Source organism: Leptodactylus fuscus, chromosome 3 (genome assembly GCF_031893055.1).
Source record: "Leptodactylus fuscus isolate aLepFus1 chromosome 3, aLepFus1.hap2, whole genome shotgun sequence".
Classification (NCBI taxonomy): Eukaryota; Metazoa; Chordata; class Amphibia; order Anura; family Leptodactylidae; genus Leptodactylus; species Leptodactylus fuscus.
The window spans coordinates 209,672,275-209,689,034 of NC_134267.1; the positions used below are offsets into that span (position 1 = coordinate 209,672,275).

At 43.1% G+C, this 16,760-nt stretch overlaps 1 protein-coding gene across 2 annotated transcripts in view; it reads left to right on the plus strand.

Annotated features, from left to right (window-relative positions):
• The window catches only part of RNF144A (ring finger protein 144A), a 51,922-nt gene extending 35,364 nt beyond the window's left edge, over positions 1 to 16,558 (plus strand). For both annotated transcript variants that reach the window (XM_075269122.1, XM_075269121.1), the window contains exons 3-8: positions 1,871 to 1,975; positions 2,992 to 3,052; positions 7,377 to 7,584; positions 9,200 to 9,347; positions 11,993 to 12,082; positions 15,980 to 16,558. In XM_075269122.1, coding sequence (XP_075125223.1) covers positions 1,871 to 1,975; positions 2,992 to 3,052; positions 7,377 to 7,584; positions 9,200 to 9,347; positions 11,993 to 12,082; positions 15,980 to 16,111 — 744 coding nt within the window. In that variant the 3' untranslated portion in view covers positions 16,112 to 16,558. The remainder of the gene's footprint in view (positions 1 to 1,870; positions 1,976 to 2,991; positions 3,053 to 7,376; positions 7,585 to 9,199; positions 9,348 to 11,992; positions 12,083 to 15,979) is intronic.
• Positions 16,559 to 16,760: the final 202 nt, after the last annotated feature.

Below are 16,760 nucleotides of genomic sequence, written 5' to 3' on the forward strand. Positions count from 1 at the left end.
TGCTTTACAAGTTTTGCTATGGGCCCTGCAGGTTACTTGTCACATCCCCGCCCTTACTAATCTGAAATATGTCCAGTACTACAGATATTTGCTGGTAGTTGTAAGGTCTAGAATTGTACATTGATAACATTTGTGCCCATGAGATCAGTTACGGGGATAGGAGACTGGCATTGACAATGATTGCTGAGGCTGACTGTCAGAGTAGATGTGCGGGTTTAGAAAAACATGTCTTTTTTCCAAAAGCAGCACAACGCTTCATGGATTGTGTCTGGGATTGCGGCTCAGATTCATTGAAGTTTGTGTAGCTTAACTGTAATACCATGCACAGCCTGTGAACACGGGTGGCGCTGTTTTTGAAAGAAAGCAGCCATGTTTTAAAATCCTGTGTTTGGTATATAGACTGCCCTGGGCCTAACAAAGGCAGCCGGGGCTGTTTTAAGCCTTCACATGTTGCAGTCCACAGAATCCATGGGTAACTGCTATTTTAGGATAGGTCATCAATATTAGATCTGGAGGGTTCAAACTACTGAGACCCCTGTAGATCAGCTGTAACGTGGCTTACTTGTGAGGAGCCATACTGCTCACTGGCTCTATAGACTGTAGTGGCAGGTTTGGGTACTGCGGCGCTGCCCCATTGAAGTCTACATTCAGTTTGTGCGGTGAGTGAGTAGCACGGCGCCCACAATGAAGACTATGGGAGCCGTCTTGGCACATCATTTGATGACCCCATAGACCCTCCTATATATTTCTTGTTCCTGCCCAGCAGTAATAATATCTGGCCTTGTGTGACTGGCTTTACTCTGTATTAGGGCAGATTGTTATTTAATCTCCTAATCTCATACACAGCTCATCGGATCCAGGTTATGTGTGTATGAAAAATCTCATAGTCAGTCATTCATTCATGTCTATTATATTAAAGGTGTTTTATGTTATTTTATGTAATTTTGCGGCGTTTTTTTTGTGCCAAAGCCAGGAGTGGATTGGGCAGGGGGGAGAAGTAGAATTAATTCCTATATATTTCTCATTCCTTTTGTAGTAACTATTGGTTTTTTTTTTGTTTTTTTTTTAAAAAAGCAGCAAAATCTGCAACAAAAACAGCATTTTTCCCACAATGTGGGGTCTGAGCCTTAAAATATTGTCTCAGTGGTTAGCGCTGTTATCTTGTATGGCTAGGGTCCTGGGTTCCAACCAATGACAACATCTGCATGGATTGCATGTTCTTCTTATGCTTGCGTGACTTTCTTCCAAATTGTCCGATTTCCTACCTATAATGTTTGGCAAGATTCAATTGAAACAGAAAAAGCAACTTTGCAAGGAAGGTACTAGAATCCATAAGAAACAGAATCCAATCAACTTTCTAATGCAAAAAGTCGTTTCTGTTTTGGACCTCAGAGGTTCTCCCGAAATATCGTTTCAGTTCTGGCACCCGGTTATTACAGGGTACTGCCACTCCTTAAGGATGCTATAGGAAGTCTTATACAGTTAGTGCACCCTGGGAAAATATATGGAAATGAGCTTTCCTCCTGAGAGAAGAAGTCTCACTACTGCCACCTATAGGTAGTTAGTGCTACCTGTGAGTCAATGTCCAGCCTTGGAACATAGCAAGGCATTTCAAGTCGTCTTGTCTGAAATGTTCACCAGGTTATTAAATATGAAAATCTCAATGCAAATAGAATGCAAATAAATTCTGGCTGTCACATATAGGAGAGACAACGCGTCCAGTCTTAACCCTTTAATGACTAGACTTTTTTAAAATCAGTTTATAGTAACAACTGGTCCAAGTCATTGTCTTGACTTGGGTTTTGTTCCTTGTAAATACTATGTAATGTATGTAACAAGGTTTTTCCTTTTCTCTTTTTCTATATGTCAGTGTCTGAAACAATACGTTGAACTTCTTATCAAGGAAGGTTTAGAAACGGCGATCAGCTGCCCCGATGCTGGATGTCCGAAGAGAGGCCATCTACAGGAGAATGAGGCAAGTCACCCTGGCACGGCAACTTTTTGCATCTTGTACTTCCCAGGACATGTAATGGATTACTCACTAGCCACTATGTATCTTAAATAGAAGTTAAAGGGGTTGTCCAGGAATTATAGAAAACTCAGGGGCAGCTGGGGTGGCTGTGAAAAATTAAAAAATTCATGCTTATTCCATTGTAGAGCCTGGTCCCATTTCCATCCCCGTACTAGGACTTGCTGGGCTGGAGCCAGAGAGGCCCAAATGACCGCTGAGATAATCTATTTTGATGATGAGAAGTGAGACATTACTGGGGGTGACACCAGACCACAGCGTAATAACCCAACACTACAGATAAGTTAGGGTCACCAAATCAGATGTTTTATCCTTATGAATCTCTACCTCCATTGCCGAGATATTGCTCCTTTCGTCAATACGCAAATGAGCTCTTTTGGGGCGATAAGGGTGTCGCTGCTTAACTGTGTGGAACAAAGGCAATGTCTTCATTGCTCCAAAGAGCTCATTTGCTTATTGACAAAGATGGCGATGTCTTAACAACGAGACACGGATTCACAAGAATAAAACGTCATGTGATTCAGGGGATCCCAACCCCCACCAATCTGCAGGGCCGGGGTGATATACTGGATTCTGATGATAGACTTTAACAAGTAAGGATCCAGCTATCGAGATGCCACTGCCTGTAGGCCTCATGCACCTAACATAAGCAGTGTTTAGACTAACCATAAGCAATAGCTATATGCCTCTGGTCCCATGCACATAGAGGAAATATCTGTACACATGTATATGTATGTATGGCAGCACGGTGGTTCCTATTGGTACAATAGTGCAGCTATATGGTGGCTGTGTATGGTGCAGTGTTATGCCACAAAGTGTACTTTTACAACATGTCTATGTCAGTTGGTAACGCCGGGCATCTATTTCTGTAGATATGTTTTATCAAAATATTACTTTTCTTACCAGAGACAGGATTGTAGCTTATTCCCCTTATATAATACCTTATTTCTGATTTTCACTAGATTGAATGCATGGTTGCCGCTGAAATAATGCAAAGATACAAGAAATTGCAGTTTGAAAGAGGTAAGTGCTATGTGTTTCTAGCTGTACGCCCGAGATAGCTGCCAGTCCCCACTCTCCCTCACATACTCACACTTGGCCGAGCATGCATGTGCTTTACATGGGGAGAGGGGAGTAGGCTGCTGGCAGATGCCATAGTGGGGGCAATTCTTCCCACAGAACAAAAGAAGGCACCTCCATCTGATCTGTATAGGGGCAGGCTGTTGGCCTCCCATAATAAATCCGTCATAAGAATAAGCTATCCTATTAATATTATAAAGGTGAAAGATTGTGAGTTTGGATGTTTGTGGGTTTGTGTGTTTGGATTGTTTGGATGTTTGTTCCGCAATCACGCAAAACCCGCTCCACCGATTTGGCTGAAATTTTCCACAAACATAGTTACTACACTGGATTGCGCAATAGGCTACTTTTCGTCGCAATAGTGCGCATACGTTTTTCCCAGGACCCCCACAAAACCCAAACTCACATCACTATCTCTTCAATCTCACACACTTTGGACCATAGCAAGCCACAAAATTCATATTACCCTCTACAGCAGAGGTCAGCACCCCTGGCACACGTGCCAAGAGTGGCACTCCTGCCATATTTCACTGGCACGCCAGCAGCACAGGACCTGCAAGTTACATGAAGTCGGAGCGTCTCTTCAGTGCTCTGCTAGAGCTGAGGCATAAGGACACTCCCCTTCTCTCACTGCCCTCCAATGAGAGGGATGCAGGAAACCCAGGGGGTGGAACTTAATCGCTCAGGTCTCTGCCTGCTATAGTGATAGCCCCTGCCGTCTGCATCCTGCAAAGGTTCCCCGAGGAGGAGAGGAAGCTGCTAGCAAAGTGAAAGTAACAAGCACACAGGTCCCTTCCTTTAGTTCCTATTCTCATTAATGTCAGGCATTTGGGGTTATTAGTTTAGTGTTAGTAACTCCATGTGCCTCACATTAATAGGAATAAACCCCATCATGTCCCTCATATTAACCCCTGTGTGCCCCATATAAAGGTTACTAATATGTGAGACATATGGAGGTACTAATAAAAGACCTCAATAATGAAGATACTTAATTATTACCTCCAAGTCTCTCACATATCAGTAACTCTTACACAAGGGTTAATGTGAGGGACATGATGGGGTTAATTGCTATTAATAAGAGGCGCATGGAGTTACTAAACTGTGATACACAGGGCCAGACTTTTATCTACAATTGTGGATAAAACTATGGTCCTGTACATGTCAATGGGCCCATACACATAGATCCTGTTTTTGCGGCTGTGTGTCCGGGACAAATTGAGCTGTAAAATATAGAGCAGGTCCTATATACACTCACCGGCCACTTTATTAGGTACACCTGTCCAACTGCTCGTTAACACTTAATTTCTAATCAGCCAATCACATGGTGGCAACTCAGTGCATTTAGGCATGTAGACATGGTCAAGACTATCTCCTGCAGTTCAAACCGAGCATCAGTATGGGGAAGAAAGGTGATTTGAGTGCCTTTGAACGTGGCATGGTTGTTGGTGCCAGAAGGGCTGGTCTGAGTATTTCAGAAACTGCTGATCTACTGAGATTTTCACGCACAACCATCTCTAGGGTTTACAGAGAATGGTCCGAAAAAGAAAAAACATCCAGTGAGCGGCAGTTCTGTGGGCGGAAATGCGTTGTTGATGCCAGAGGTCAGAGGAGAATGGCCAGACTGGTTCGAGCTGATAGAAAGGCAACAGTGACTCAAATAGCCACCCGTTACAACCAAGGTAGCCAGAAGAGCATCTCTGAACGCACAGTACGTCGAACTTTGAGGCAGATGGGCTACAGCAGCAGAAGACCACACCGGGTGCCACTCCTTTCAGCTAAGAACAGGAAACTGAGGCTACAATTTGCACAAGCTCATCGAAATTGGACAATTGAAGATTGGAAAAACGTTGCCTGGTCTGATGAGTCTCGATTTCTGCTGCGACATTAGGATGGTAGGGTCAGAATTTGGCGTCAACAACATGAAAGCATGGATCCATCCTGCCTTGTATCAACGGTTCAGGCTGGTGGTGGTGGTGTCATGGTGTGGGGAATATTTTCTTGGCACTCTTTGGTCCTCTTGGTACCAATTGAGCATCGTTGCAACGCCAAAGCCTACCTGAGTATTGTTGCTGACCATGTCCATCCCTTTATGACCACAATGTACCCAACATCTGATGGCTACTTTCAGCAGGATAATGCGCCATGTCATAAAGCTGGAATCATCTCAGACTGGTTTCTTGAACATGACAATGAGTTCACTGTACTCCAATGGCCTCCACAGTCACCAGATCTCAATCCAATAGAGCATCTTTGGGATGTGGTGGAACGGGAGATTCGCATCATGGATGTGCAGCCGACAAATCTGCGGCAACTGTGTGATGCCATCATGTCAATATGGACCAAAATCTCTGAGGAATGCTTCCAGCACCTTGTTGAATCTATGCCACGAAGAATTGAGGCAGTTCTCAAGGCAAAAGGGGGTCCAACCCGTTACTAGCATGGTGTACCTAATAAAGTGGCCGGTGAGTGTATGTCCTATACCTTTCCTACACCTGTCCGTATTTGCAGCCCTGTCAATTTATTTTTAATCTATAGGTCAGTGAAAACCATATCCGTGCCATTTGTGTGCAGGAGGCCTAAGGCTGAAGCGCCACGTTGCGTTAACACAGCGTTTTGGTTGCAAATTTTGCTGCGGTTTTATGAGCCAAAGTCAGGAATGAATTGAGTAGAAGAGAGAAGCAGAAGAACTTCTTGTACCAAATAATTTCCCATTACAATTCAAACGACTACAATTCCCCCTTAAGTTGGCTTTTGCAATGACCATTAATAAATCCCAAGGACAAACACTGAAAGTAGCAGGAATACATTTGGCCACACCAGGCTTCTCACATGGACAACTTTATGTTGCTTGCTCAAGAGTATCCTGTGCCCAAAACTTACATGTACTGGCGGAAAATAACAAATCATACAATGTCGTATATCAAAGTATATTGACTTGAAATACCTCTGTCCCAAACACACTATGTACAGTTTATACCAACACCGTATAGCAGCTGAAATACAAATTACATTCAACACAAAAGTCTCATGTGTTCTCTGGATTACAGCAAAAACAAGATACAAAGTTACATTTCATATCTCAGACCTTTTACACATTACTAAAACCTTACCCGCGCCTGTATTTACCCACTTCTACAATCACCGCAGACGAAGTCGCGGGTACCAGCTAGTAAATAAATAATTATGGACAACTCCTTTAAGAAAGAACCTTTCACCCCAATTCCAACTTTTTGTATTTTTTAATAAGCTCCACTCCACTGATTCTGGTATAGTTGGAATTTTTTTCTAGTCTCCACCATTGTTGATAAATCAGTACTCTTAGTTTCAGTATCCAATATGCTAATTAGGCTGTTTGCTACAGGCAAAGACTAACCACCAGACAGTTTAGTACCTAATTAATGTATAATGAAGCAAACTGCACCAATAAGAGCGATATCCTAAACCTTTGGGTTTATGCTAATGGCAGTAAGACAATGTTAAGGGGCAATGAGCAGTGGTTTTGGCCTCTTTGATGAGATCTGTAAGGCATGCTTGGACCGGTAGTGTGCCTCTACCTTTAATAGGTGTCCTATCATGTGAAAACTCCTCGCCATGCTGCATAATATGTATTGTACTTAAGCTTAGACGCCATGAATAATTGAAGCAATGCTCCCTCGCAGAAGGGTTTCTATTATTGTCCTTCCAGCTTGGTTCAGATCAAAGATTAGAAAATCAAAAGCATCTAAAGCTATCTCCTTAATTACCAGCCGGGCCCAGATTGTGCAGCCTGTCCTTTCATCCTCATGTCATTGATTTAGTAACAAACCTTTCAGGGAGTTATATCGTCTCCATCAGCATTTTAAAGGTTAATTCATTTATGTGAGGACTCCTCTACTTACCATAAATGATGATCACGGACTGTGTATACAAGTACGTAGGGGGAAGTGACCACCCCAAACAATAGTGTTGTACCAGGGTCCGCTGGAGCTCCGCAAGCAGAAACCGCCAGAAATTGGCGGAGAGAAAAGTCCTGCACGGAGGACTTTTCTCTCCACTAGCTTCAGTATGAAAACAGTGGACCCTATTATAGATAATAGGGACCGCCGGTAACTGTTTTAGCGTTCCGGCTCTCAGTTGTTTGGATCCCACCGCAGACCCGATTGATGGAGAGTCCAGGGCAGATTTGAACCCAGCCTCAGGTACATCCTATATACTACTAAGCTTTAAGAAATATGCAGATTTATATATATTGCAGTAAATAACTTAGCTTTTTTTTTCTTTCTTTTAGAAGTCCTCCTGGATCCATGTAGGACTTGGTGTCCATCATCATCGTGCCAAGCAGTTTGCAAATTACAAGAGAAAGGGCCCCAGAATCCACAGCTGGTACAATGCACATCGTGTGATATAGAGTTCTGCTCATCCTGCAAGGCTAACTGGCACCCAGGACAAGGCTGCCAAGAAAATATGCCAATCACTTTCCTCCCAGGAGAATCAAGGTATCGGGGCACACTCATTAAAAGGGAAGCTACAAAGAAAAAAAAAGTTGCGGTATTTGGTGGACTATAGATTTGCCCCCAAAATTGCACCTTTGTAAGTTTCACTTTCTGAACAGATGGGCATGGCATGGGCCAATACGTTTGTGATTACTTACGTAAGATGCGTCACTTACACTCAAGATGCATCAAAATTATTAAGAGACATCACAGTTATATAGTGATGTCACAGTAGTGGAATAATGCACACAGTGATGTCATAGTAGTGGGATAATACACACAGTGATGTCATAATAGTGAGATAATACACACAGTGATGTCATAATAGTAGGACAATGTACACAGTGATGTCACAGTAGTAGGATAATATATACAGGGATATCACAATAGTAGGAACATGCACATAGTGATGTCACAATTATGAGATAATGTACACCAGGCATGTCAAACTCAGGGTACCCCGAGGGCCACATGACTAACAAGAGGTTGCTGCGAGGGCCGCACACAGCAGCTAATGGCTAGGGCCTAGGGACTGATCACTAATACCATGCATCGCAAAAATCCGGCATTTCTATTGCAGGCTACATAGAGTAGCCTACAATAGAAAGTATAGAATGACAGGCTGGAGCCTCTCAAGGCTCCCGGCTGCCATAAAAATGCACGCAGGCCCCTAATCTTGCTCCGGTGCCTGCGATTGCCGGTAAAATGGCACCTCAGTTAAAGACACCATTATTGTGTTGGAGTGCTGGGGAAGGGTTGGAGTGCTGGGGGGGGGGCTTCTGGATGTCTGGCCCTTCCTTGGGCCTGAGGACTATTTTTTCCCACCCAATTCTTGCACTTTGGGGTTAATAGGAGCACTACAGATTGTAATGCTCCAATTAACCCCCAAGTGAAAGAATTACAAGGTGGGTGAGAAAAAAAACAGTCCTAAAGCCCAAGGAAGGGCCAGACAGACATCAAAAAGCCCCCCTCCCCCAGCACCCCGACCCTTCCCCAGCACTCCAGCCCCCCCCATCATAAATCTAGTATTTATCCCCTATCCGTAGGGGTTAAATACTTGAAAAATCACAATTTCTTCTGCAGAAGCTTACCTGCTTCTGCTCTTCAGCCTGCGCAGCGGTCTTGTGAGACTGCGTAGGACGCAGGCACACGTCGGGTGCGGGCCTGATTTCGTGGCCACGTCACCTGGCGTGTGGGGAGGAGGGGGCGGAGCGGAGGGAGGAGGGGGTGGAGCGGAGCAGGCAGAGAGCAGGCAGGGAGACCTGCTCTCTGCGAAGGGTGAGGGGCGGCCGCTGGAGCAGTGCTGCGTCCAGCAGGGCCGCCCCAATCCAACGCTCACTTTCCTTGTATATCTGCGGCCCGCACAAAAGTCTCAAACTCTGTCTCTAAAGTTTAGGGACAAAGTTTGAGACTTTTCTGCGGGCCGCAGATATGCCTGTAAAGGGCCGCATGTTTGACATGCCTGATGGACACAGTGATGTCGCAATATTGAGATAATGTACACAGTGATGTCGCAATATTTGGATAATGTACGGTATACAGTGATGTAGCCATAGGGGTTGCAGCAATTGCAGTCACTACCGGGCCCTTGACCCTGACATTATTTTTGTCTCTTCAGTTCTGCATTAAAAATGGTAGAAGACGACGTTCCAATCAAACGGTGCCCTAAATGTAAAGTCTACATAGAAAGAGATGAAGGATGTGCCCAAATGATGTGTAAGAACTGCAAGCACGCATTCTGCTGGTACTGCCTAGAGTCACTCGATGTGAGTATACAATGAACACCCATGTGAATAATAATGTGGTGTGTGCAAATAGGAATTAAGCTGCAGTAACCCATCTTGACCACTATACAGGGAATGGCGCTATGTTTCCAACTGTAGTTCACTGTCTTAGGTCAGGTGACCAGCTGATGAGTGGGGGTGTCAGGGAGGATTGTAACACACAGCTGTCAATTTATGCTTTGATTTTATTGGAAGAATAACAGAGGAACAGCACAATGTAGAATTCTAAGTGAAGATGCACCAGAATTGTTATCAAAGGTATACATATATTTAATAAAACAGAGATGTCAGGAGAGGAGACAAGTCCACTTTAAAGGAGTTATTTGGAAACGTTAAAGGAGTGTAGCGGTGCATTCCCTGCACTTGTTAAGCTTTATTACTAATATACACGCCAGAACCCCAGATGGCAGCTGGGGAGGCCGGAACTCTTGACCCTCTGCAGTGGCTCTGACCCTTCATGACCTCATCGTCTCCCCTCTGATCGGGACACAGGCCTTTTGTGCAGAGTGGAGTTGGTTATCTGATCGAGAGTTGGAGTGTCAGCAGGTAACTTTAGGGCTCGGGGGCGATAGGAGTGTATACTAGTAATAAAACTTAACTGGTGCAGGGAATGTACTGACAAGCTTTATTACTCACTGGATATCCCCTTTAAGGCTGCGTTCACACGGAGTAATGCGCGTATTACATTGAAAGCAATAGTTAAAAAAGCCTCCCATTGAGATCAATGGGTAGCACGTGTAAGACCAAACCCATTGAAGTCAATGGGATTCAGTTTCACTGCACTCACTCTGACACGTGTTTACGTGTCAGAATGAGCGGCGCATTATTCTGTGTGAACACAGCCTAATCCAGCTATAGTTCTGGACAAACAGGACTCGGGGCTCGAGCTAAGTGTATTACAGTTCACCCCAAGTAGAGCTTGTTCATTGGCACAAAAACTTTATATGGCACTAACTCTGGAGCTGTAGGGGCTACAGCCGTGATATTGGCTTTAAGACCAAGATTATGTCTGTAGCCCCCATGGATTTAGAGATATCACTGGTTAAAGTGGAGCAACTCACAAGATACCTCAAAGATAATTAGACCACCTTTTTGCAACTATCTATGACTATACACATAAAAGGCATTTATGTGGTCATATAAAGTAATCTAAAATCTAACACTTGCTCCGAGAAACCCTGAGGTTTTCATCAGAGCCCACCATAAGGCAGGAAGGACCTGGCGATTTCAGCACCTAGTTTGCAATCCCAGGATAAAGTGCAAGGTAATAGGTGCAGACCAAGGACCAAAGCAGAAACCCTATAGTGAGCAAAAAGAGTAAAACACATGCCGAGTCAAAAGTAGGAGAGTATGAAATAACAAACAGCAGATTTCAGACCAGGGTCGATTCCAGGAGGTTATGGATAAAGCCAAATCAGCAAGAAATAGGATAACTGAAAGTAAGGCAAAATCAGTAATTGAGGAATCAGTAGAAAACAGGATAAGTTCTAAGAACACAGAGCCAGAAAGCTAAAGTAATCACAGACTGGTGATAAGTCTCAGTGCTAGGAGTTAATACCCTGCCTCAGCTCTGGATTGGACACTGAGACAACACTCAGAGCTTGACTAATATGTCATAATATATTTAAAAGTGAGAAATATGTAGAGAACTTTTTCTTCTGTGTGTCTCATGAGATCAGCCATGTATCCCTCAATTCCTCAGTCTTGTAACAGGCTGCAACAGACTTGTCCTTGCCGTGCCCTATTGCATTAGGACAGACCTTCCCAAACATACATAACAAAGATATGATATTTATAACTAATTTACTTTGTAACACGGTGGTAGCAGTCTAATAAACTTGAGGGAGGTCTCCCATTAAGCCCTACCTCATGGATAAGCCCCTCCCTCAAGACTCTCTCCAGATGAAGATGGAGTAGACCAGGAAGAGATTAATACCCTTGTCCTCTGCTGGATTTCGGTAAGACTACTGGCGTCAGGACCATGCAGAAAATTCAGCAGACTGACAATATTGGGGACGGATTTTATTTGTGTTATTTTTAGCTTTCTTTGGGCTAGTTCACATGTGAAAACCGCCTTGTTTATTTTGGTCTGGAAAAAAAAAAATGGGAATCGGTTTTTGGACCTTGCTGCATTTTTTGGAGCGTTTTCTGTTCCTAAATGAGACTTTGCTTCCTTTTTCCAGGTATCCTTGAGATAACAAATACAGTTTTAGGCCTCCTGCAGACGAATAGAGTCCGTATATCATCACTGATCTGCAAACAGACTTGTATGACCCCCTACACTTCATAATTTGCAGCCCTTTTTTTACGGCCCAAACACCCGGCCATAAAAACTGTGCACATGTGTATGGGACCATAGAAATGAATGGTGCACTTGTGGATAAAACCTATGGTGTTTAGCATTTGTATTTGTAAGCCAAATTTAGGAGAGAGTCCGAAACACCGAAGAGGGAGCTGCCAATCTTCCCATCACACTTTCTCCATGTAGTCCACCTGTCATTCTGCTTTACAAATACTGATGCTAAATACTGCTGTGTGAATGAGACCTGAAAAGTGCTGAATCCCTGTGTTAATAATTTATCATTGACCTTGATATCTGCTCTCTCTCTGCATTTCTGCTTTACCAGGACGATTTCCTGCTTATACATTACGATAAGGGGCCGTGTCGGAACAAGTTAGGTCATTCCAGGGCATCCGTTATATGGCACAGGACACAGGTAGGTGGGAATCTTACAGCTGATTTATTAAAAAGATGTTTAGTCAAGTCATTGGAAACTTAGAAGCAGAAGTGCGGTGTCAGCAGGCAACTGCAGATGTAGGAAAGTTTAACATGACTGTTAATGTAAAGGGGTTTTCCAGTTTGTGCAAAAATGTTATTGTGTGTAAAATGAAAAGTTCTACAATTTTCCAAATTACTTTCTGTATCAATTTCTCACAAGTTTCTAACTCTTTACTTTCTGTAACTCTTTGTTTACTTGCAGTGGATAAAAATCAGTCCATGGTCATGTCCAGGACCTGTACATTACATGACCATGGATTGTGTATCACATAACCATGGACGGTAGATCACATGACCATGGACTGTACTTCATATGACCATGGACTACATGACCATCATATGACTATGGACTGTACATCACATGAACATGGACTGTATATCACATGACCATTAACTACATCACATGACCATGGACCGATGTATATCCACTGGAAGTAAGCAGAATGAATGACAGCAAGCAGAAATCTAGAAAACTGCAAGGAATTGGTACAGAAAGTATATTGGGAAATTCTATTCACATTTATTTGATGAAACTGGACAAGTCCTTTAAACATATGCAGCAAGCTTTAACCTCTTCCTGACATTTCATGTACATGTACTTCTGTGAGTACTGGCTGTATTATGCAGCATGAATAGTGACAGCACTGATCATGGCTGTCAACTGCGTAGATGCCATGGCCGTTTGCAATTACAACATCTTAGACTGGGTTCACACCAGTGTCCGGTCTCCGTTCTGCAGGCAGAAGACGGAAACTTGTCTGACCGTGTCCGGCTGTGAGCGCCGGTGAGTGTTTCGAGCTCTCCGTGGCGAAACCGTTTTTTTTTTTTAAACCGGACACAAAGTCCTGCATGTCTGACTCTGTGTCCGGTTAAGAAAACAGTTTAGTCGCAGAGAGCACAAAATGCTCACCGGCACTTACGGCCGGACACTTTTGAACCCATTCATTTGAATGGGTTTGAAAAATGTGGGCAGGTTTCCATCTCCTTCCCAGTTTCGGGCAGGAAACAGAAACCTGAAAGCAGAGACCCCGGGTGCAGATGTGAACAAGCCCTAAGCCCGCGCTGCCATATTGGGACACATCACCAGCCTAGCCCCCACGTAGCAAACTGCAGCTAAAAATGCAGCAAAATCCAGTGTTTTACCTTGCGTTTTTGCTGTGCTTTTGTCTACGGTTCTTCCCTTATTAAATATGTAGGAAAAACACTAAAATTGCGCTCCTTTTTTTCCAATTCCACACCCTTCAGTATTCCCAATATCAGTTTGTCCTGCAGAAGACGAACCTTCATACAGCCATGTGGAAGGAGAAATGTAAAAGTGATGGAGGACAGAAAATGAGAATTCAGTGTGTTGTGGGAAGGGGTTAACTTGGCTTTTGTCCCTGGTTTTCTATGGCTTTTGTTGTGGGATATCACTCTGCAGCATGTTATCATACTGAAGTCTGAGCCTGTTCCATCTGTACTTATATAATGCATTGTGCCCTGTACACATGGCGGTAGAGCCTCATACACATGGCAGAGACACGTGGCATTGTAGCCTGCTCTAGAATACTTTGTTATATACCATGAAGTGGAACAGGCTTTTTTTCAGATTCTGTATAAATCCATGTGAAAAAAAACAGTGCACGCATTAACTCACATAAAGGCCACGGCATTTTTAACAACATATAAATATCCAAAATTGGGACATGTAAGCTCCACCTTGAGCAGTGTCTCGCTTTTGGGGCAAGTCTGCCTAAGCTGTCCCTATGTCATCTGGTTTATGGGATTGGATTGTCCCATCAAATTCAGAACTTCTTCCATTTATGCCATAGTACTCCAGAAGAACAGCACAAAGCCATTCTATGGTAATGTACACAAGCACAAGGCCCAACTGTTTGCTATACTGCCCTCTCCTGGACAGGCAGATATCTTCACTGCATTCAGCCCTATTACAGTAAATCTTCCATGGAAGAACGCAAAATACCCAACACTTAATTGTCACATTATGGACACTTACCCAAGGAATAAGTGTCCGATTGCTGGGTCCACCAGTGATCAGGATGACAGAGGGCCGAAAGTGCCCCTAAGACCTGCTTGTGAATAGAGCATTTGTGTGCTTGTGGTCCCCCGTCCTCCTGAGCATTGGAGGATCTGGCAATTGGGTCCCCTATGATCAGACACGTATCATATCCTGTGGCTCGGGGATAGGTGTCCATAACAGACAACCACATTAATGCTACAGATACAGTCATGTATGTGCGCTTGTTTCATGCTTATTATTATACAGTATACTGCCCTTTTTTTAATATAAGACGTATTAAAGGGGTTCTCCAAGACTTTATATTGATAACCTATCCTTAACATAAGTCATCAATTTCAGATCAAATGGGTCCTGACACCCGGCACCCACACTGATCAGCGGATACTTACATATTGTACAGAGCTGGAAGCAGATGTTTTTGTAATTGTGTAGCGGCCATGCTGTAGCTCAGCTCCCATTAAGGGTGACCCTTAGGATAGGCCATTAATATAAAGTCTTGAACAACCCCTTTAAACGTCTTATTCTTTACTATGCAGCTTTGCCTGATTCCATACTGTATCTGAGTGCATAGCTGTCACTTTGTGTGTAACTGCTGCCCCCTGGTGGTAAAACAGCAGTAAATATGGTTAGTAAGCTTGATGATACTGCAATTGATGATGTATAGACATAGCGTATATTATTATTATTATTATTATTATTATTATTATTATTATATTCCATATTAAAATATATATATATATATATATATATATATATATATATATATATATATACCGTATATAAATTTAATATTATACTGTATATGTGTAAAACTTGTATGACTTTTGCAAAACGATTTCTAAGTCTTTAATGTTTCTTACACTGCAAAAATTTATACTGAAATTTTTCCTTTGAGCAGAAGAAAATAATAAAATTTCAGGAAACTTGCTATATACATATAGTAAACATAGTAGAGTAAAATTCATTTAATTTCATATTTTATGATGCAGAAATTCTAATAATCCACAGCTTGTTTCTAATAGAGAACATCACAATAGACTGGAATGTTCCAAAACCGGAAGCTGCAAAATAAGCAAATAATAGTTTATTATATAATACACAGTCCAGTTACATTAATGTGACCACCTGTCAAAATCCAGAATAACCCCCTTTGGCAGAGCGGACCGCTGCGAGACGTGCAGGAAGAGAGGGGATGCTGTGATGATGTCACTGGGATGTTGAGCCATGCTGACTCCAGTGCCGTGGCCAGCTGCGCTAGGTTACGCGGTTGAGTATCTATGGCGCGAACAACCCGATCGAGGTTGTCCCACAGATTGGGTGCAAGTCCGGGGAATTTGCTGGCCAAGGGAGTACGGTAAACTCATCCTGGTGCTCTTCGAATCACACATGTACACTGCAAGCTTTATGACACGTCACATTGTCCTGCTGGTAGATGCCATCATCCAGAGGAAAAACAATTTGCATGTAGGGGTGAACGTGGTCCACAAGGATAGATGCATACTTGTGTTGATCCATCGTGCCTTCCACAATGATGAGTGCACCCAGATGGATGATGACACGTGCCTTCTGCCACTGATTATTTAACGTTGACGTCAAAAGTAGGCGGTGGTCACATTAATATGACTGGACTGTGTATAGTTATAGTGGCAAATGTTATTTGTATCCTAAGTCTCAGTTCACATCTGCCCTGTATTCACAGCAGCCTCTGCACTGATCTGTGTATAGAAGTAGACTAGGAGATAGATGATTTCACATAGAACACATCGTGCCATATCCATTCTCCATTCTAATAATGTGTATTTCTTTCCTTCACAGGTCGTTGGCATATTTGCAGGATTCGGCCTCCTACTTCTAGTAGCCTCACCTTTCCTTTTACTGGCCACACCATTTGTCTTGTGCTGCAAATGTAAGTGCAGTAAAGGAGATGATGACCCCCTGCCAACTTAACGTCCGGGAGAGTTTTTTGGATTTCTATAGCGTTCCAGCACCCTGCTGAAGGCTCCATCTCTCTTAGGACATGTTGTAGCCTTGTCTGGCTCAACCAGCTTTCCAGGACATAGACTGTGCCATTATACTAAGACCTGGTGTCCTCGCCGCTCCCGACTCCATTCCAGGATGGCGGTGACTGAGGAGTCAGGAGGATTAGTCTGCACAATGTACAGATGACATCACCCTTCACCCATTTAACAGTCGTTGGGTCTGACATCGGTTCTGTTCCCGCCGGTCCGGTTTTAAACTCTTTTTAAGCTTAGCTTCCTCCTCTGCGGATTTCTTCTGTGTCATTCCCGAATTTCTTACCTTAATTTTTTTTTTTTTTTTTAATGTTTTCTTGTAAAATGCTGTACATTTCTTAAAGTGCATTGTTCTAAAGGGAATGCGTTGCTGTAGATTAACTCCTTGGGGTACACCATGCACTGAGCCTCATGTTTGTTGCAGTCTGGATTTACCAAAGTGAGAATTGCTTAAAAAAAAAATAGAAGAAAAGGAACAAAAAAAGTAAAAACTTTCAACCCAATTTCCTTAGATTTTGCTGTTTTTGAAGATATGCAATATTAGCGTCTTTCATAGGAGAGCACACTTCCTCGGTAATGTTTGT